Below are 21,575 nucleotides of genomic sequence, written 5' to 3' on the forward strand. Positions count from 1 at the left end.
AGACCTCTTCTCCCTTCTCGGGCACGGGGATGCGGCATTTTTGGGGAGGTTCTGGTTGTTTTGGTGTGGCAGGGAGGGAGGACAAGGTGGAGCTGGTGCCTTCATGTGCCACTTAAACCCCTCCCTGGGAGGGCACAGGGTTTGGAGGGTCTCAAGGACAAGGAGAAGCCAAACACCTGAATCCATGGAACTTCCTGATCCTTCCTGAGGACAGAGTCCCCCCTGCCTTTATCCCACTCTTCATGAATGACCTGAGGCTGGATTTGTCCCTTCTCTCCCGAGGCTGAGGTGCCCAAGGGGCACTGGATTGCTCCCCTCGTGCCCTCCCTCTGGCCATTGTGGTGAGGCCGTGGTCAGAGCAGGGCAGGAACACACTTGGACTGTGTAGAAAATCACCACATCTTTATTCACTGCTTTCCTGCAACCTGAGGTGTTTGCAGAAGGCTTGTCCTCGGCCACTTGTTGGTCTGGGACACGGAGGTTTGGACTGGCTCCCTGTGGGCTGGGGATGTGCTCCAAGGGGTCTGGGAAGATGTCTGTGGGCAGGGGGGCGGCTGCCAGACCCCTGCCGGGTGTGGGGACTGCTTAGGGAGGGCTTGGCTCACTTGTGTGATGTGCTCACTCGTGATTGTGGGATGGATGCCAGGCTGGGGTGTGTTTGTAGGGCTCTGCTAGGTGTCTCAGCAAACCCACAGCAGGTGGAAGTGCCCCTGAAACAGCAGAGCCCCCAGCTGTTCCCAGGGCAAAGCCTTTCCATCCCAGAGTCCTGCAGCACAGCCCTGGCTGAACCAGAGCCCRGGAGCTGGTGCTCCCAGCAGGAGAGCAGGCAGGAGTTTGTGTCCCCAACCCTGCAGGGATGGGCTGGTGTGGCTGGTGTGGCTGGAAGGCAGATGCGGCAGAGGGAGGAGAGGGGTGAGGAGGGACAGGGGCTGCAGCCTCTCGTCCCCGCAGGCAGCAGGAGCACAGGGGGCTCAGCAGCCGCTGTTCCTGCGCATGAAGGCGTGTCCCCGCACCGGGTGCTGCATCTCCACGAAGGCCAGGTCCCCCACCGTCACCTCGCAGGGCCCCAGCGCCTCGAAGCCGCACTTCTGGTAGAAAGGCACGAGGAAATCCTCGCACATGAGCAGGGCACGGCGGGCRAAGGGCAGGCAGCGCAGGTACTGCAGGTACCTCCACATCAGGATGGAGCCCTTGCCCTGCTGGCGCACGGTGCGGTGCACGGCCAGCACGTGGATGTGCACGGCCGAGCCCTGCGGTTTGTGCAGGGTCAGCGCTGCCTGCGAGGGGGAACGGGGTTAGTGGGGCCAGGGGGTCCCTTCCTGCTTCTTATTCCCCACCCCAGTGAACCAGGGTCCATCTCATCCCCATCTCCATTCACCTCCCCACCAGGGTTCACCTTGTCCCCAGCACTGTTCACCTCCCCACCAGGGTCCACCTCCTCCCCATCCCCGTTCACCTCCCCACATCATCTTTGGAGGGTTTTTAATTTTAAAATGAATGTGGAGGGGAATTACTAGGCGTATTTTTTAACACCTCCCCACCAGGGTTCACCTCCTCCCCATCTCCGTTCACCTCCCCACCAGGGTCCACCTTGTCCTGATCCCTGTTCACCTCCCCCCATCATCTTTGGAGGGTTTTTAATTTTAAAATTAACGTGGAGGGGAATTACTAGGCACATTTTTTAACAGCACCACCATTAAAATTAATTAATGAGAAGGTTCATTTCCAGCAGAACAGTCCTGTAGTGGTTAGTCCTGGGAGAATATCTGGTGGGTAGCCCCAGGGAGCTTYTCCTGCTCCCCAGGCTCAGGCAGTGCCTCTCCCAGGGCTCGAGGTGGGAAGGAGTGAGTGTTACCTGGCTGAGCCTCTCCTGGTCCCAGAGGGAGCCGATGACRAAGGCCACGAGCCGCCCTTCCTCAAACCAGCCGAGGGACAGCTCYGGGCACAGGTTCAGAAAGTGGCGGATCTCGTCCAGGTGCAGGGGACAGTCCCCAGACACCGATATGAAGGCTGCAGRGGACAGTGGTGAGCACAGTGAGAGAGAGACAAAGGGCACCCGACCCACAAAAACTCCCAGATCTGATATAGGGGGGGAAAGCGGGATGTGATGGGGAGAGGTGATACATGTCCTGCTGGGTCTGAAGGAATCCTGAGCGACACGGATGGCTCCAGGGAGCAGCTCTKCTCCTCCAGAGGCCGTTCCCCATGGCCCAGTGACCAGTCCTAAATCTGCTGATCCCACAGCTACAGCAGCGGGTGCTGAATCAAACCCTCCCTCCCTCCTGGCATCTCCCCAGGGGCCCCTGTCCTTGGACAGGAGGGAGAAATGAGCTGGGCGMGGGAAGCTGGGGTAGAGAGAGCAGGGGAAGACTGCCAGTGGCATCCCAAAGTGTGTCTGAGCAGCAGGAGGCAGAGCATGGTGTCCTTCCTCCCTCTCCTGTCCCACCCACYGCCTCTCACAGGGCTGTTTTGGGAGAGCTGCTCCTCTCTCACCTGCTCCTGCTCAGCACCACTTCCCACCATCCCCACCCGGGGGTGAGCTGGGGCCGTGGTTCTCCAGCTCTCCCACCTTGGGAAGCCTGGGATGACCTGGAGGTCATGGCCACCGGGTCCCTCCCCCGAGGGCACACAAAGGAGCACAGGGGACTGGGACCAGAAAGGGTCATCTCCAGCTGGTGCCAGCAGGCAGGACCCCTCTCTTACCTTCCCTCTCGATCTCGAACACGCTGACGGCATCCTCSGGGCTGAGGCAGCGGAATTCGCTGGCGGGCAGCGTGTGCCGGCGCTGGCCCCCGGGCGAGCTGCGGGGCGACCGCAAGTGGACCGGCTTCAGGAAGGGCAACGCGCTGAGCGCCGACATCCTCCTCCTCCTCCTCCTCTGCCTCCTCCTCCTCCTCCTCCTCCTGCTGGGCTCACCTCTGCTCGGGGCAGCCTCTGCCGGCTCCCACACCCTTTATTCCAGCCAAGCTGCTCCAGCACTCAGCCACTGGAAATATCTGTTGATGGCAGACAGGATTAGGCTGCTTGTCCCCATTTTCCTATAGATAYGTGTGTGTGTGTACAGCAAATACCCGCCCACAGTGCCCCCAGCTGCCCTCGCTGTGAGCTGGRCACGCAGGAGGCTGGCACCAACTGTGAGCTGAGCAAAYCCCGGGGACCAGRGGGACAAAAGTGATGCAGGTRGTGGGACAGAGCAGGGACAWGGRCMTGCTGTTAGAGCTGCAGSAGGTRTGGGGCTGAGCATCCTGCCCAACAYCTCCCAGCCCATGGCAGCACCAGGCAGTGGGATGGGCAGCAGAACCCTGGGGCAAGTCCAGCTGGGGACAGGTAGGCTGGGGTGTGGCTGCAGGAAGCAGGAGCTGTAAGATAAGCATCTGTCTGTGTGAAAGTTCCAGTGATGCTCTGGCACTTGTGGAACAGCCCTGCTCTGCAGGAGTGAGMGGTCAGTGCCAGGCCACAGAGGTGAGGTGCCCTGACACGGACACACTTCAGGCAGCCAAGACAGCATGAGCTGACARGATTTACTCCCTTCTCTGACTCACTCAGCGGGTGAGTGACACAGCTTGACCTCTGCCAGCTCTTAGGTCATGTCCACGCTCACRGATGTGGGTCCCTGGCAGGATTGAGCAGGTGACCGAGGCTGGGTGTCCTCCCTGGTGAGGTGCCCCAGGCTTTGCCCCCTGCCTCAGGAGCTTTGGGTAGCATGATCCCACCAGACACAGCGCAGGACAGGACACTCCAACTGTGACACAAGAGGGTCAGCAGCATCCGAGGTCATCTGGCAGCACTCGTCCTGCACAGCCCAGACAAATCCCTTGACCTGGATCAGAGCCTGTAGCTCCAATCTGCTTCTGCTTTCACGTGTGAGTGAACCGAGTTAATAAACCCAGAGAGAACCACAAACTGAGCGAATAACTGCACTGAGCACATGCATCCTGCAGACAGAAATAGTGGGAATAGCTACCAGAGCCATCCATCCGACCAGCCATCCAAACTCAGACCAATATTCAAGYAATTTGCAGCAAAGCCAGGTCATTTTTGATTATTGTTTCAGAGGTGCCAGCTTTCCCTGCTAATTATAGGCTTGCCTCCAGCTAATAGGATTTATGGAAACAAAAGCATTACCAGCACAAACATTGCACAGGGCACAACCAGCGCAAGCTGGGAATTTTCCATCCTGAAATGCCGAGGGCTGGATGCTTGAAATGCCAGTCTTATCCCGTCTGAGGTGAGACAGGGTGGTCTTGGGATTTATTTTCAATGAATCGCTGGTTTGGCTGTGGGTGTGTATCTAAGGGATCAGATCCATCAGGGACAGGGGGTTTCCTCAGCAGGGGAATTATTTAGCATCCCCAGTGCTCATTCCAGTCACCRAGGACTGACTGAGCTGGTGCTGGGAATGGGTGGTTCATGGTCCTGCAGGAGGGAAATAAAAGGGGGTGAGCTGGAGGGGAGAGGGGGGTGGGTGTAGTGTTTGTAGAGCTTATTATCCAATCTTCTGGAACTCCCCATCCTCCTAATTGGATTAGGGACTCATCTGCATGAATAAATCCCACAGCAGGCAAGAGGGTAGGCTTGGGGGACCCATAAAATGCAATGGGGGCTTGATCCTGGGGGTGCTGAATGCTTGGGGTGGGTTCTGGGGATGCTGCTGAGGAGATGCTGTGGGATCAGGCCATGATTGTAGAATCTTGGAAAGGTTTGGGTTGGAAGGAACTGTTAAAGATCACCTGGTTCACCCCCCTGCAGTGAGAAGGGACAGCTCCCACCAGCCCAGGCTCCTCAAGGGTGCTTGCTCTCCAATAGCCATCATTCAGTGCTCACTGTCCATGAGCAAGCCTTTATCCCAGAGCCTATGAAGGCTGGAAACAACTGAGTCACAGGAGGTCTCTATAAGGACATCCACAGAGCTCAGGGGTTCAAAACCTCTGAGCTGCTCCATTCCCATTTGAGATAACTGGGAAAGGGTAATCAGATCCCTCCAGCTATTTTTAGAAATTTCCTGAGACCTMAACCAGCAACACCCTGGAGCAGTAGTTAGTGATGGGAAAAGGTTGCTCCTTGCCTGTTTTCCTTGTATTTTTTCCCCTCCAGCACGTTATTCCTGGCAACCCAGATTGCACAGCTGAAGGGCTGATAGATTTGTGTTTGTTTTCTGCAAATGAACCTCTTGCTTTGCTTCTCTGCTCCCTGCAGAGTCAAAGGTCTTCTGGGGAGGGGGGGATGTATAGAGCCCGGAGAGCACGGAGGAATCAGCATCCAACCTGCAGAGGTGAAGGAAATTCTGCCCAGGTCCCAGACTAAGWGAGAAACAGTGATGAGGAAAATTCTCTCTCTGTGGCTCGTCTGTYTTCTGATGCTCCAGTGAAGCCCCCTGTATTTGTTCAAGCTGCTTATACCCCAGGCTGAATTTTGTGCTGTGACTCCTTGCCAAACCTGTCTGAGATGAGCCCATGATATTTATGTGAAMCAAGAGCTCACTCTGTAAATTTTCCCTGCCCTGATTTGTGTTTGTGCACCAGAAATCAGAGCATCCCAGTGGTCCAGAGAGATGCTCACATGCAAATAAACAGGCAAGTGCACAGCACGCCCCCGGCAGCATCTTTTACTAAGTTATTAATTGTCTCCCTGGGTTTGGAGCTGGATTTTTTAAATTAGTTGATAGTAAAGAGTCATTAACCCAGTTTTAAAGTGAAATATTCCAYGCTAAAGCACTCAAGTTCTTCCCACACCAAGAACATGGAAGGTTTCAGTGAGCAGAGTCCTCACAGCTGGTTTTTGGTAGCACATGTTGGAAGTGTAGGGGTGACACAGGGGCTGGGACAAAACTCACACCCTTCCCTGCACYAAAACCACTTCTCAGCAAGCCAAGCTCCACACACCAACCTCCCACCCCTCTGGGGAAATTCCCCCCATCCTGGGATACAGGGGCAAGTCACAGGGGTCAGGAGGCCACCATCTGTCCCCAAGGCCATCAGTCCCCCGGGTGTGACAGGAATGTGGGTGCTTACCGGCCAGGGACCCTGTGCTGCTCCWGGGGTGCTGTCTCAGCGCTGGCAGGAGAGGAGGATCTGGGGTTTTGCCTCCCCTCCTCTGTCTGCTGCATCCTCCACAGCCCCTGCTTATATATATTTGTTATTTATGGAGCACGTGATGACATCCTAAGGAGTTTAGGACTCCGATGAAAGACAGGGAGGGGTGAGAGGCTTTAAGGTGACAGGCCAGCAACAGGATCGCTTCGGGGGTTTTTTTGTTTGTTTTTTTTTTTTCTCTGGCGTGACTGGCTGCTGAAGGATAAAGCATTTAGCTGATTGCTCTGCTCTGCGGGGCTGGGCAGGGAGAGCAGGAGACTTGGCCAGGAAAGGAGAACACTGTCCTGAGCTTCATCCAGACCTCTCCAACTGCATCAAGAGCCCGCAGGAAGCTGAAGACAGCCCTGCCCAGAGTGGATGAGCTTTCTTTGGGGAAGAATGGGGAGGCTGCTGGTTGTGCCAGGTGTGTTCATTGCTTGGGCTTGAGCAGTGAGTGTCAGGCAAATCAGCTGCCTCCTTGTAGGATGGGRAGGGTCAGACCTAAGGTTTCTTCCCCAAGGAGCTTATTCCAAATACATCTCTCCCCCACACAGCCCTTGGTCCCTGCAAGCTGTTACATAAGAAACTGGACGGRCAGAACCAGCAATGTTTGTCCCCATCAGGACACGTATAATAAAAGGGAGATTATCCCAGGCGTGAGCAGGATGTTGGCATCAACATTATCATTGGGAACCAGATGCAGCCCTGAAAGAAACCTGGAGCAGGAGGCAGAGCTGGCTTTGCTCCACTGGAGACATTTCCAGGGCAGCTCTGGACCTGTTTTAGCTTCCAGCCCTGGGCAAAATGACCTGGAGCTACACCCTCAACCCTCTCTTTTTTCTCATGGAATCAAAACAGAAATATGACCCAGCAGCTTTCTGCTCTTCAGAAACGGCATTTCAGAGCAACTCCCAGCCATTAAAACAGCCCAGCAGAGCAGAGGTTGGCCCGTGGCTCAAATAGTCAAGCAGTGATGCTGCGTTCCACAGTTTTAGCTGGGTCTGTCTCTTCCTGCTCCCACACAGCTGCAGAGGGTCAATAACTCCATTAAAYGAGCGCCACAGCAGTGTGCCGAGATTTGCATATTTAGCAGCTCGCTCAGCATCTTCAAAGAGCCCCGAGCTGTCGCTGCGGCCCCGCAGCCGGGCTGGTCCCTCTGTTGGAATACCCACTCAGGAAGACAGCAATTATCTGCGGGTAGGATTTGCAKCGAGGGGCGGCATGTGGGAGGCAGATGAATCACGGCTCGCCCCCTCCTCTGCCAGGGTTTGGGAATGAAGCCGTGCTCAGGGGCTCCTCCGGCCCCGCCGTGCCCCATTATCCCGGCGCTCAGCGGATTAAGCCGCTTGTGGTGTCTGCAGCGCTGGCTTTGAGGCAGGGTCTGCCATCACGGGATTCAGATGGCGTCGGGATCCTTCCCCGTGTGACGCCATCGGACAGGGTTCTCTCTCAGACTCACGTAATTATATAATTCCCAAGCTGGGCACTGCTCACATCCCTGTAAGCACCTTCCTCTGGCTTCACCATGGGGACCCACATTTCCAARAGGGTGACGCGTTTCTCCTGGCAATGACCTAAAAGCAGGGCTCTGCAGCTTGGCRCTGCTGCCAGGTCAGCTGTGGGCTCTGATTTCCTTCTGCCTCCAACCCTCCCTTTCCATCACTCGTGCTGGTACTCGTTGTTGCTGTAATTCCCCAGCAGGATGGGGTTCTTTGGACACACTCGCTATTCTCAGYGCTTGCCAGGCTGCCCACCTGCTGCTTCTACCCCCCAGAACCCCCTCTCACGCTGCCAGGAGTGGTTTTAATTCACCAGCAGCTCCTGAACAGCCAAGGTGCTTCCAGCCTCTCCTCTGGAGCAGGACATTATGGYTTAGGAACCTTCCAGCTGCTGTTCTTTCTAAATAGCAATGCAGGGCTCCTGTGCAGCCCTCAGCCCCAGGCTCTGAACAGGCCCTGGTTCTGCTCAGTTCCCTGATATGTATRTATATATAAATAATTCCTAAATATAAAATTAATAAGCTGCAAATATACATATATATGTCTTTCCTCTGGAACATTCCCTTTGGCCCATCAGTGGCAGGACTGATTCTCTCCACAGACACTCTCAGGGAGCTGGGGCAGAGRAGAAAGGATGAAAGGATGCTGCTTCACAGCTTATTTGGGTTCTCAGCAATGGTCARGGGAAACAGGCTTTGAACTCTGGCTTTGTCCTGCAGCACATAAACACGTGCCTTTGCAAGGTTGGTTTATCTCGCTACTCCTCTGCCTTTGAGAAAAGAAAAACAAACAAGTTTGGGAGACAGTTTCACCCACGTCTGCTTGGCCATGGTAACCTCAAACAAAAGCAGGAGATGGGGTGCCAGGACGCAGCCAGGAGCTGTTCTGGCTGGAAGCACAGCACTGCTGGTGATTAACCTCCTGTCCTTCCCTCTGCCATCTGGGGTTTGTAACTAGGTCATGGCTACTCATGACACAGTCCCTGGGAGGAAGGGGGTCAGTGGGGGCTGCAGGAGCTCCTGTGAGAGGAGAGAGCTGGATGGGTGYGAAGGGGCACAGCAGAGGTAGCCACACCCTCCAGTCCCAGACCTCCAGGCAGTTCAGAGCCAAAYTGGCTTTGGGAAGAGGAGATTCCAGCAGTCTGGCAGTTGTTGTTGGAGCATCCTTCTGCTCACAGGAGCTGTCCTGCCTTTGGTCCAGCCCAAACCTTGGCACGCTGGTGCTGGGAGCCAGAGTGACCCTTGGACATGGCTGGGGACCAGATGCCACYCATGGGGAAGAAAAATCCTGGAGGGCAATGCTGAGCCTGGACCAACTCCATCAGGGGAGTCGTGAGGTTTTGGTCTCAGCAAASAGGGTGAGAGGAGGGAGCAAAGGAGGATTTTGCTCACAATGAGCTGTTCATGCTCAAGGTGATGCTGCTCTGAGCTGTTTGTAAGAGACCCAGCAGTGTTCGGTCAGGGCAGCACACAGAGGTCTAGGGCTGGATAATCATGATCGCTACAGAATCATAGAAGGGCTGGTATTGGAAGGGATCTCAAAGACCTTCTCACTGCCTGCCCACCCAGCCTCTGGAGGCTTTCTGGGCTCACAGGGACAGGATGAAGGATTGCCATATGCTGCATCACTTGCTCGTGTTTCTGTTCCCCGCTGTTAATCGGGACACAGGGATTCCTGSTGAGCTGTTTGTCTGCGTGATTATGAAGATAAACCCCCAGCTCTCCCTGGGGGAGGGTCTGCAGGCATTCCCTGCCACTCGAGCTGCTCTGAAATACCTTTGCTGAAGACACTAGCTCCTCCCAGCAGGGAAAGTACAGAGACATTGTCTCTGCGAGGCAGCGAAAAAGGGAGGAAATATTGGGAGGACTGGCCAAGGAGGGGCTGTGGAGCACAGCAGAGAGGGATGGAGGGCTCCTYTGCCCCTGAGAGCGGAGCCGCTGTCCCCGGGGAGCCACGGAGCGGAGCCGCCGGGAGGTGACAGCCCACGAGGTGGCACCAGAGCCCCGCCGCAGCCCGGCACCGGCACCGGGAGGGCATCGCGGTGCCCCGGGAGCACCCACCATCCTCCGGGCACGGCGGTACCCTTGGGCACCTGGCGCTCTCGGGGAATSCCCAGTGCACATCCCGGTACCCAGGGGTCATTCCAGTTCCCTGTGGACATCCCAGAACCCGRCAGAGATCCTCAAAACCCAGCAGACATCCTGGCATCCTGTTGGCATCCTTGGCAACTGCCATGCCCCCTGGTATCCCACGTGTATCCCCAGCACTTGGCAGTCAGCCCAGCACCCTGTGGGCACCCCAGTTCCTGCCCTTTACACCCTGCAAGGCCTGTGCAGGGATGATCTGTGAGAAAACTGAAGAGGATGGACAGGGCTTGCTTTTCTACAGGAAGATGAAGGGTATCCTGGGTATACCAGCACCTGCTGGGCATCTTGGCACCCTCTGGGTATCCTGGCACCCTCTGGGCATTCTGACACGCCCTCTGGGCAGCAGTATCTCAGCAGGGAGACGCTGGTGATCTAACCTAAGTGCCATAAGGTGGTTAGATCACACGGACAGCWTGCTTCCAGGGAGGATGTTCTCCTGCAGAGCAAAGGCCATCGCTTCCCAAAACAGCCTTACCAGCAAGAATTGTCCCTAAACTGGGCAGGGAAGCTGCTTGATGTTGTCACTTTGCAGAAGTCCTGCGTGTTTTGAGGGGTGGTGCAACTTGCAGAGGTCTCTCAGTGGAGAAATGAGTAGTGATGTTGAATAGATGCTGATTTTGACACCCAGGCACTGTAAAATCTCAGCATTGTGGCGGCCCAGGCCTTGGGCTGTTGTGTCCTGAAAAAGCAATCAGTCCTCCTTCAGTGCCACTTGCTGATGGAAGCACATCAGACCTCCAGCTGGGATCAGAGTGCAAAAACACACCCGGCTCAGCTCCTGCTAACGAGCARAACAGCCCTGCCTTGTCCCCATTATAATCCCCCCGCCGTGAGCCYGGCCAGGGGTATAATATGATTGTTTTCATGGCTATTTGTGGCTACCTGAAACCACACCACTGCTCTTCAGCAGGTAATTGCCCTGAAGAGGGAGAGTTTCCATCTCCACGCACGGTTGTGCCCATTACTGTATCTATATTTTATTAGTGGCTGTTGCAATGTACATTAAGGGGATGATGAGGAGCATCGCTGTGCCGGATAAAGCTCTGCTTTGAAACCTCAAGAAAAACATGGCATCAGTTTAAATGAAGTCAAAGGGCACCTTCTAGCCTGCTCAAAAGCCTGATTCTGCTCTCACAGAGGCACAATTCTGCCTGRCTGCAGAGGGAGAGGGGTTGGTACCTTGTCCACAGCTCCAGGTGCTGGATGAATGCCCTGGGGACATGTACCACGCTCCCTCCTCCAGCACAGCCATGGTCAGAAAGTGAAATCCTCATGCCAGAGGCACTCAGGTGCTCTAGCAGTTCTGAATGCTGCCTTTCAGCCCCATCCACTTTCCAGAGGTCAGGGCATGTGGACACAGGTCTGTATTCCCAGGAGCACATGCCTAGAAACAGCTGTAAACCCACATGGCACTGAGTGGATATTTAAACTGCCTTTCCCTACGGGTTTGCCACTATTCACCCACCCAATGGTCCGTTTTAGCTCTCTTCTGTTTCTTATCCCTGGGGTTGAGGCCAAGAAATGCTYCAGCAAGGAATCACATCAACACATTGCCTTTCTGATTAAAATGATGCTGTAGGGAGTTATTAAATGCTGGAGTGGAGGCTGGGTTGCTTCACTGCCTGGAACTCCCTGATTTGGAGGCAGGACAGGGATAATTTGTTCTACTCCGTCACTTCAAGCATCCTCCTGCCCCACCATCCACACCTGGGGCTAGTGAGGAGCTGGACAGAGCTCCCAGTGCACCCATCACCCACACACTGCCTGCCCCATCCTCTTTTCAGCTGCTTCCCAGGGCTTTGGGGCCATTTCCAAGATTGGAAAATCCCAGCAGGCCTGAGGAGAGGGTTCCAGAATTTAGGAGGAGAGCATGGGCAGACCTTTGTCCTGGTTGCTTTTCCTAAAAGGAGAAACCTTGGAAGCTGGACTGACAGCCAGCTGGTTGATCCAGCCAAGACAGAGCAGTCTGGGAGGGCGAGGGCAAGAGGGAAAACATAGCTCTGCTGCTCCTGGGGTCTTTTCYGCAAGAGAACAAATTAGACTGAGGATTTCAGGCATTTTCTTGATATTTAAGCCAGTGCTGCATAGGCAGGGAGATCCAAGAGCAGGATAAGTTGTGGTAAAAGTCAGTTAATGAAGGCTCTTTTGGATTTCCTTAGTCCTTTGCCTGCCAGAGCAGCAGGACCTGCTCAGAAAAACTTTTCTATTTACAAAATCTGTGCAGACAGAGGGAAAAAATCCTTAGAGTCAACGAAGCCAAACATTYGGTTCATTTGCACACCCTAATGAGGGCTTCTCGGAGCCATGAAAAGCAAGACCAAGCTTTGATGTCAGCTGGAAAGAAGCTCCCAGCATTGAGCAGTGCCCGGTGCCAGGATGGACCCCCACCTGATCCCAGGGAGCGGGATGTGCTAACAGCACAGCCCCCATCTCTGGGAGTGGCAGATGAGGCAGTGCAGCCCCCAGTGACTGAGAGCTGSGGGATGATGCAGTGCAGTGTGCCCCCCATCACTGGGGTTCAGAGACGATGCAGTGCAGCACCCCCATCCCTGGGGATCAGGGGATGGTGCATTGCAGGCTCCTCCATCCTGGGGATGATGCAACGCAGTGTCCCCCCTTCCTATTCCAGGGGTCCGTGGGATGATGCAGCAGAGCCCCCCATCCTTGAGGAGGATGAAGCGGAGATACCTATCTCTGGGGTTCAGAGGACGATGCAGTGCATCCCCCCATCCCTGGGGATCAGAGGACAATGCAGCCCTGCCCATCCCTGGGGACGAGGACGCAAACCCCCCATCCCTGGGGACCAGTGAATGATGCAGCCCCCCCCAACACACCCCTGGGGCCGAAGACGCAGCGCAGCTCCTCGTCCCTGGGGATGCAATCTCCCCATCCGTGGGGACGATGATGCAATCCCCGCATCCCTGGGGATCAGGGGACGGTGCACCCCCGCATCCCGGGGCCGATGACGCGACGCAGCGCAGCCCTCCCGCCCCCGGTCCCTCCCCGTCCCCTCCCCGGTCCCCTCCCGGTCCCTCCCGGTCCCTCCCCGTCCCTCCCGGTCCTCCCCCTCCCCTCCGGCCCCTCCCCGCGGTGGGCGTGGCCGTGCCCGCTGTGGGCGTGTCCCTCTGGCCCCTCCCCCGGGCCGTTACTCGCCGCCCCTCCCCTGCCCTCCCCCTCCTGCCGGCCGCGCGCTCCCGCTCACCGGCGCCATGGCGGAACAGCCCGAGGAGGGGGCACCGGCACCGCCGGCACCGGCACCCCCGGCTCCCCCCGCCGCGCTGCCCCTCTCCGCCCCGCCGGGCGGCTCCCAGCGCCTCCTCTTCTCCCACGACCTGGTGTCCGGCCGCTACCGCGGCTCGGTGCGCTTCGGCCTGGTGCGCCTCATCCACGGCGAGGACTCGGAGGAGGACTCTGAGGAGGGCGGGCGCGGGGCCGCKGCCGGCGGCGCCGCCAGCTCGGGCGGCTCCGAGTCGGGAGGCCCTGGAGCCGGCGGCGGGGAGGAGGGCCGCTCCAGCCCGCTGCGACGGGGCTACGTGCGGGTGCAGTGGTACCCGGAGGGCATCAAGCAGCACGTCAAGGAGACCAAGGTAACCGGGGCGGGGGGCGGCCCGCACGGGCCCGGGTCCCTCCCCGGGGGGCTGGCGCCGGTTGCAAGCCCGGGGCGCCGCCTTGGAGGCCTCCCGGGACAGGGCCTGCACGGCCTGCGGGGTCGGTGTGCTGGAGGGTCCCGAGAGGGAGGTTGGTGCCCCCTTTTCCCCCGTGACGCCCGTGCTTGCCCGCCCGTGCGGCGAGCGGCCGGAGCGGGGAAGGGGGACGGTGTCCTCCAGAGGGTGGAATTCCGTTCCCTTCATCACGCTCCCTCTGGCAGCCCAGCATGGATGCTGCTGCTGCCTTGCGCTGGTGGCAGAGCACGGCTGCTCTGCTGAGGCACTGGGGCTTGGTGGCATAAGGAGAAGCGTGCCTGTGAAGGTGATTTGAGCCAACTTCCAGACATCTCTTACTTGCTGGAGTTGTAGGCCAATGTCTCAGCCTTTATTGCACAGTGTCGTCATCGCCTGTTCTAGGAGAGTCAGCAGCCAAGCAGGGAAACCACCCCTGGATAAGGATTTCAGCAGGAAGCTACCACGGTTTGGATCTGCCCTTGTTTACGTGAGCGTTTACCCCTTGCTAATGAGGCACACGTATATCTGTGGCCTCTTAATTACTTATCTGACGAGCCACAAGGTGTAGGTCTGCGATGGAATATTCCCACTTCTCAAAGTTGGGCTGGCCTGGGGTTATAGCCCAGGCTGACTGACAGTTCAGAGACAAAAGCGGGCGAGGGGGGCACTGTAATAGAACACAAAGGGGCTGCCAGGGATGGGCGTTGCACCGAGCAGAACGGGCGCCTGCACTGTCCCTGCAGGGTCCCCCTGCTCCTCTGGGCTGGCAGTGGGAAGCAGSAGGCTTCTGGAGAACCGTCTGCTTTGCTGTTTCAGAAACGGCCCCAYACGCTGCAGGAGAGAGGGGAGACTGAGAGGAAGAAAGGTGTGTTGCAGTCCTAAAGGCATCGCTAGGATTGCCAGTGCTACAGAATGAGCTAAATTTAGGTGGTAGTGTCATTAGACACGTGACCACTTGGAGATAAGGAAAATGAAAACAGGTATTCTGAAAAGATATTGCCATGTATTTCTGCCTTTAAAAAAACAAGCCTTTTTTCACTAAAAGAACTTCATGATTCAATCACTGCAGTCTTCCAGTAAAATCTGTGTGTTGTTGCAGCAAAAAATTTGTCCCAAGTTGAGTTTGGTTTTCAGCATCTAAACAAAGCCACCTCCTTTGAGTGAATAAACATGCATTTAGTTGTTGCTGTTRGGTTCCTGAATCCCAAAGTGTTAGCTCTGACTTCAGTCACTTGGTAACTGCACCCATTGCAGTGTTAGAAAAAGCTGCACTGGGGAGGATCAGAAATCAAAGACAGTTATGTAAATAAACAGTCTGTCTGTCATTCCTTTTAGTGCTGCTGCTCTGGTGTAGGTGCCTTTACCACTCGGGTAATGGACCCTGGGGAGAAGTTTCCTGAGTGCTTGAGAAATTTAGGTGTACTTCTATTGATTTTTTTTTTTTCCGTTTGAAAAGCTGCCCACTAACCAAATTGGGAGGCATTGTGTACAGTCTGCACTGCAGCTCAGGGTTGTTGAAAACAAACCTGACACCACGGGAAACATGCAGTGGGACTGCTCATGRTTTCGGGGTTGTAGCTGGGTTTTTTTAGCTGTCTGCTGACCCAGCCCTGTTTGGATTCCACCGATGTGTGAGAACCAGCCATGTAAGCCTGACATGCTTGTCATTGTCCATGCAGGGAGAGGTACAAACCATAGCCATTGTATGGCTATCCTGGGTCTAAAGTTTGTTGGATTTTTGCTGCTGTTGCCTACAGATACCTGTTTTGGCTGTGACTGACTCTAGCATCTTTGGCTGTGAGATTCTTGTTCAATGTCCTTAAAACATTAACCTATCCTGATCACAGCTAAACCATGGACTTCAGAGGGTGCTTGTTGCATTTTTATTTTCTTTTATTTCCCTTATCTCTGAAATGGGCMGAGGGTAAAGGTGCCCTTGGGGCCAGGGTTTTTCATGCACCTAGTTTTTGTATGAGGTCCTGCTTCCTTGTGGAAAGGCTCAATGCCTGTCTACCTCCTGGTGCTTCAGGATCTGGGAATCCTGGTGTGTGTATTGATAGAGCAGGTGTTGTAACAGAGGGAGAAATAAAGTTGTTGGAAATTTTGAGTCYAGTGAAACAGCACCTTTGGCTTCCAGCATGAAGGTCAGAACTGGTACTTTCTGTATCCAGTTATWATTCTTGGGCTTTCCTATCTTTTCTTGAATAGTTGGGCTTTTTTTTCATGCAGATTGTCCAGTCATTTTTGCTGTTGCTTCTAAAAGTTCAACACTTGGTTTCCTGTTGGGAGTGGTAGGCAGAAGGCCACTTAAACCCAGGCACACAATTACTAATGTTAATCAGTAATAGAAACTTTCTCTGGAAATAGAGCTTAGCAGTTGGTGCAAAGCCCCACCAGCTCCTCCAGTAATTGTGTGTTTGAGCACATTCCTGCCTTTGGTTGATGATCATTAGCAGYATGACAACAATGATGTGAATAAAAGAAGAGCAAGTGGCTTCAAGTGCTCCTTTCCTGCCTTCCATGGCCAYATCGCCCATTTGAAACACTGGGAAATCGCTGTTGCAGAGTACTGCAAAACCCAAGAAGACCTGGAAGGATAAAGCTTCCCTTTCCAAATGTATTTGCCACCCGTGTCGTGGCTGAGTCACCAAATCCTCTGGCTGGCTAAAGCTGTATCTCTGGATATAATTTGGAAGGTAGCGTTAGAAATATGTTGAACTGGTGTGAACACCTGATGCTTTTTCTGACAAATTATCAGGAGTGCTTGGGACCCAGCTGAATTATTAATTTGAGGATTTCTCATCTGTAGTTCAGCATTTTCTGCTGCACACTTGAGCTGTCTTTGGGAACTTTATGGAAATGCTTGAAGGTATTAGGTGTTAGTCAGGCTCTGGGTAATTTAAAATGCTGCCACCCTTCCTCCTGCCCCTCCCCTGAAAACCTCTGAGCTCTCTGCCACCTTTCTTTTTCACAAAGCCAGGGCAAAGCCTCCTGTGCAGCTGGGGGAAATGGAAAGTGCGGGTGTTGTGTTTCAGCACCTTATCTGGAGGCCTTCAGCCAGCCAGGCCTCCCAAGTGGCTTGTGCCTGCCTCTGGGAGYGAGGGCTTGGTGTGATGCTGCGATACACAGGCAGTGGTGATTGATGTGTGTGTAGAGACCATTGCAAGGTCCCAAGTTTGCGCTTAGAGTCAAGGTGCAGTAAGTTTTTAGCAACTATTTTTGTAAGGTCCAGAATATGACTTAGTTTGGATGACTCTTTCCTCGTTCAGCTTTGCTTTGGAAACAGATTCAAACTCTCAGGACTCCTCAGACATAACCCAGTGGCTGATAAACTCATTACCTGGAAATTATCTGATGTTATTTCCAAAAGGCTCTATATGAATTCAGCTCTGCTTCATCCCACGCAGACCTGCTGTTCTCTTGCACCCTTTGCTGCTATAATTCCTTGACCTCAGACATGCGGTCATGGATCTAATAAAAGGTCACAGGAGTAGTTTCTGAAGATCCTCATGGTCTGTGTTTTCCCTCTGTCCCTTCACTGTCACTCTGAGCCCTCACTGCTGGGATCCCAGCCCACCAGCGTGTGCCCTTCTGATGTTAATCCTAGCTAGTGACTCTGGAACTTATTTACAATTGAGGCATGAAAACAGCATTTAAAATCTTCCATCTTCTAACCTGGCAGGGTGTTGGCCATCTGGAAGTGCAGTGATSCAGCATGGGTACATTGGGGCAGGTGAAGAGGGATAGAAGGATTCTTTTCAAGAGCCATAAGGAAATGCTGGCCACAGTGCCAAACTCTGGTTCTGTTGCAGCACACAAATTCCATGCCTATAAACTATTAATAGTGGGTTTTACTGCGTRAGGAAGCTGTATCTAACCCCCTTCATGCATCTGACATTTCAGTGAGTCTCCCAKGGGGGTTCTTTGAAACCACCTGATGTTTGTAGCTGTTACAGACAGAAGAGGAAAGGCTTACTGGAATTTTTGCGGTTCTGCATAAAATAGAACCAATTAATGTGTGACCTTTCCATCCTGTTAGTATCCATTGCAAGGTTAGGTACCCTTGGGTCAATTCATCKTTTTACTTTGATTTGTTTGGCTCTTGTGATATAGACTTGGGGATCATCATTAATATTTTACTGCAAAAGTGGAATCCGGCACAATTCACAGTGTGGAAGTCTCAGGAGTACTAAATATTGTACACYGTTACTGTTTTGTGTACTGTGTGCAGAGTGAATTGATAATTCAGGAGTTGAAAGTGGCCATCTGGGCTAAGCCATTTATTATAATTATTCCAAATGTAGACAGGAGTGTTATTTTTAAAATGGAAGAAGCCTGTCCTTAAGCAAGCAGTGTTTGTGACATGCTCCCTTTCAAGGTACGTTCCCTTCCAGTGTGCTRCTATAGCTTAAAAAACCCCAAACTAAAATAGTAATGCTTTTAGGATTAGTAAACAAACTAATGTGCACTAAAAGCTTTAGAAGGAATCAATCAATGCTYGTGACAGGCTCTGAAATACCTGTGTGGATGAGACATTTTGCTGCAGCTTTGTCATACAAGTTTTTTGTTTGCTGATGCTCCAGTGAAGACTTCTGCAAAAAAGGCACTTCAGGCAATTTTATGAAGTTTGTATTTTGGCTGAAGATTCTTTATTGAAGTTAAATCGCTGCAGCTTTGATGGATGCTTTTTGGGACAAGGTCTTGCTTTCCTATGGAAGCTGTCCTCAGCTCCTCTCGTCAGAGGAAAGACGTTATTTTTAATGTTCAACATCCATGGTGGTGTGGGAAATAGTTGGTGTTTAGAAAGCTAAAAGCCTTTTCTCCTTTGACTGTTTAATTACTTGGGGGATTTCAAAGGCTCAGAAGGTGATRACACCTTCCTAAATGCTACTTAGGAAAACCCTGGCTCATTTTTTCCATTCTTCTGTTACCTCCCACGATGTGAAGGGTCTTTGCCCAAAGGGACCTGTGTTTAGATTGTCCTAAGCACAGGAGTTGATAATTTGAGCTGAAATCTTTGCACTTGCYTCTGAGGTTGGCAGTCCTGACTTTCCTGAAACTAAGAGACAAGATGATGGTTGGCTTCTGTATTTTATGTAGTGCTCCAGAGTACTTGACCTGTAACTCAGCTCAGGCTCTTGTGTAGCTGGTGTGCCGCACTCCTGAGACCTTTAGAGCTGTGGCAAGRTATGAGAATGCTAACTCATAGAAAAAGGAGGCTCCATTATAATGTTTGGGCTTTTTTCCRCTTGGTTTTAGGCTGCTGAATAGAAGTGTGCATGTTTATGCCTGAATCAAAAATATTCTGCTGACTTGAATTTGTGAAGTTAAGCAAAAGTTAGTTTCTCTTAATGTCCTGAGACTGGGGGATTTCTCAGGAGATTTTTTTGGGGGGTTAGAGTGGTAATGATTATAAGGAGTGGTTAAAAACATCAAATACTATGATCAGCATGTGGTTTTGACGGTAAAGATGGTAGGGTTTGCTGGTTACTGTACTAGCTGCAGCACTTTCAGATGTGCCTGAGTTTCAAGTTGACAGGTGTCTTTTTAGCTTTAATGCTRTTTCTGGTCTATGCTGACTGAATTACAGAGGATCCTGTGCCTGTGGTGGTACAGAGCACACAGAGCCCAGCTTGGTGCAGTTAGTGTCTTACAGACTTGGATACATTTCTGGATAGAAAACATCTCTTACTGTACATTTCAGGGTTATTCTACCTCCCTTGTGTGTATGACTGCACATCTGGCYAAAGGAAAGGTATGGAGTTGGGTGTCTGCTGTGCTTTCTGCCCCAGCCTTTGGGAGCACTTGGATCCATGGAAGAGACACAAGAGGAAATTGTGAGCATTTTTGGGGCTCAAATCTTCAGTGTGTGGTGTTGATGAAAACAAACATGTTTGGTGGTGGATGTGGGCTTGATAACTGTATGTTGGATATGTGCATGTGCAGGAGAGGTAAGGGGAAGTACAGGTGATGTTGTCTTTGTTTTCTGTCCTTAATTGTATTAGGGTTTAAAGTAAGTTAATGGAGAGACAGATCCAATAAGCACCGGCAGGTGGAATTTCTTCCTCTCCCAGAATGATCTGTAGATCAGGGCCAAACCATTGGTTGTGAGTGGACAGATTTGAAGACTAAGGAATCTGTACCTCTRTACATATTTTGGATTGCTTTTTAAAGAAATTACATCACTTCTATGCTTTGTTCAGCCTTCTCCATCAGTCAGGTGCAGGTTGTACCAGAGAAGCTCTGACTGCAGGGAGTTGCAGTTCAGTTCAGGTTACTGGGAAGACTTAAGGTAAATAGCATTGACGCCTCTGTGCTGTGAGATTAGAGTGTGTGCCATGTACCTGCTGACCTGCTGATCTAAAATTTAACAAAAGAACAGTTAATGTGTGGAAATAGTGTCTTAGACCAATATGCTAACGAGACTGTAGTTTTGGTGGGATTTTGGACTGGCTTGCTGTGTTAGCTGCTGGCATGGGATACGAGGTTGCTTGGATATACAAGGTGGAAGCCAAGATACAAAATGCTTTTTATGCACATATGCTGAGACTTTGAAAGTGGGACACATCAAGCTACACCATAAATAATCCCTCCACTTTTTCAAAGGGTTTGAACAACCAGCTTCCTGCTGATGTATGTTGGGTGCTCTAGGTAGCTTCTTTGGGATTGYGAAGCTGGGTTTTTTCCATGCTTTTTTTCCCATTGTCTTTAAAATCATGACCTCTGTTTCTTTCCTCAGCAGCTGGTGCTGCTGGTCACTGTGTGAGAGAGTGGGCAGTGTGAAGGCTGTTGGCAGGAGGTGAGACCATGGACTGGCAGCAGAGCAGGCCAGGAGAGGACAGGAGCACTTGGTATCTTACTATAGCTTCCAGGCCAGGAAAAATTAAATTCACAGCAGCACATTAGGAACAAGGAAACCATACTCAGCTTGCATTTGTAGTGGTATCACTTCACAGCCTCTGCTTACAGCCTCTTGAGCTGAAGAGAAACTGCAGAGCTATGCCCCTGGTCCATTAAGCAGGATTGGTTTTGTACAATAAAACTGCAGYGGTGGTACCGTGTGGTTCTGTATTCAGCACACATCAGACACAGGCCTCAGTGGTTTGTTCTTGCTGCTGCCTRTAAAGCCTTTAGCTTTTCTGCTTGTGAGGGAGGGGTTTGGACACAGACCAGTGAAGAGGGCTATTTTATCACCACTGAAAAGATGAGAAGCTTAAGGCTTTTAACTGTTTTTCTTAGCCCAGAGCTGGGAGTTCTGGTACCTCATTYCTGTGGAAGTGACTGGGTATAGTTGTCATTTGTCAGTGGATGATGAATCTTCTGCTTAGTAAAATAAACTAATRCTGTGAGCTGGAATTAGTTCCATCTCAACTGATTTATTTTTTACCTACTTTTGAAAGGATATAACTTCTTTGAGAATAAAAGAACTTATGAATCATTTGGTTGTAAGAAACGGTGCTGCTTTTCTGCTGATAAAGGATACTTAGCAAATAAGTAGCACTTTTCATCTTCAAAGAATTTTCTGGGCTCTGATGTGGCAGTGCATGTTGGAAAGGTGACAGAAACTCTCCCCTCAGGTGACTCTGGGTAAGACAGCCAGCATTAGTGCTGCCAGGTGGTGTTTCCAGAGTGTGCTCAGTGCCTTCTCTATTTGACCATTTCCAGGGCTGGAGAGCATGAGCTGTCTGCTCAGTGAAAAACTTCTTGACATTCCTTCATGCAGTTACAGCTGGAGATTTGTCTGGGAAAATTACTCTCAGGCAGAGCCACAATACATGGGTTATTTGGCATATGTGTGAAATGGAATGCCTGGGAACTCACCACTTGGTATTGAGTAACTCAAGTTTCGTTTGGTTTTATTTGCGTGAGGAGCAAAACTGAGTAACCCAGCATTTCAAAAGTTAGTTTAGGTGTAAATCTAGGGGGATTTTGCAAGGCTGGGTTACAACTGTAGTTAGTGAACAGCAGCCTAGATTAACTTAACTTAATTCATAGTGGTGTTTCTGGAATCAAGTGTTTCAGACATCTTGGCTCAAGAGCTGTTATTAAAGAACTGGTCCTAGGTCTCAGTCCTCAGTGAAATTGTTGGCAGTAGCTATGCTGAAATAGTTGGAGCTTGAGTAGCACTGATCACCAAGGAGCCTTTGCATTTTCCTTTATCCTCATGACACTAAAATGGCCATTCTGWTTTACCTG

General features: G+C 52.2%; 2 protein-coding genes across 2 annotated transcripts in view; one reads left to right on the forward strand and one right to left on the reverse strand.

The window, feature by feature from the left end:
* Positions 1–399: 399 nt before the first annotated feature.
* AANAT (aralkylamine N-acetyltransferase) lies at positions 400–2,860 on the reverse strand. The gene is made up of 3 exons (XM_057378947.1): positions 2,704–2,860; positions 1,856–2,010; positions 400–1,277 (listed from the first exon to the last, which is right to left on the reverse strand). Exons 1-3 carry the CDS (start codon positions 2,858–2,860, stop codon positions 972–974), a joined length of 618 nt encoding a protein of 205 aa, XP_057234930.1. The 3' UTR covers positions 400–971.
* A 10,020-nt stretch (positions 2,861–12,880) lies between these two features.
* The window catches only part of UBE2O (ubiquitin conjugating enzyme E2 O), a 62,155-nt gene continuing 53,460 nt past the window's right edge, over positions 12,881–21,575 (forward strand). Inside the window, exon 1 of the mRNA XM_057378924.1 lies at positions 12,881–13,304. Coding sequence (XP_057234907.1) covers positions 12,927–13,304 — 378 coding nt within the window. The 5' untranslated portion in view covers positions 12,881–12,926. The remainder of the gene's footprint in view (positions 13,305–21,575) is intronic.

This window comes from Malurus melanocephalus, unplaced genomic scaffold (genome assembly GCF_030028575.1).
Source record: "Malurus melanocephalus ecotype Western Australia unplaced genomic scaffold, MMel_1.1 scaffold_381, whole genome shotgun sequence".
Taxonomy (NCBI): domain Eukaryota; kingdom Metazoa; phylum Chordata; class Aves; order Passeriformes; family Maluridae; genus Malurus; species Malurus melanocephalus.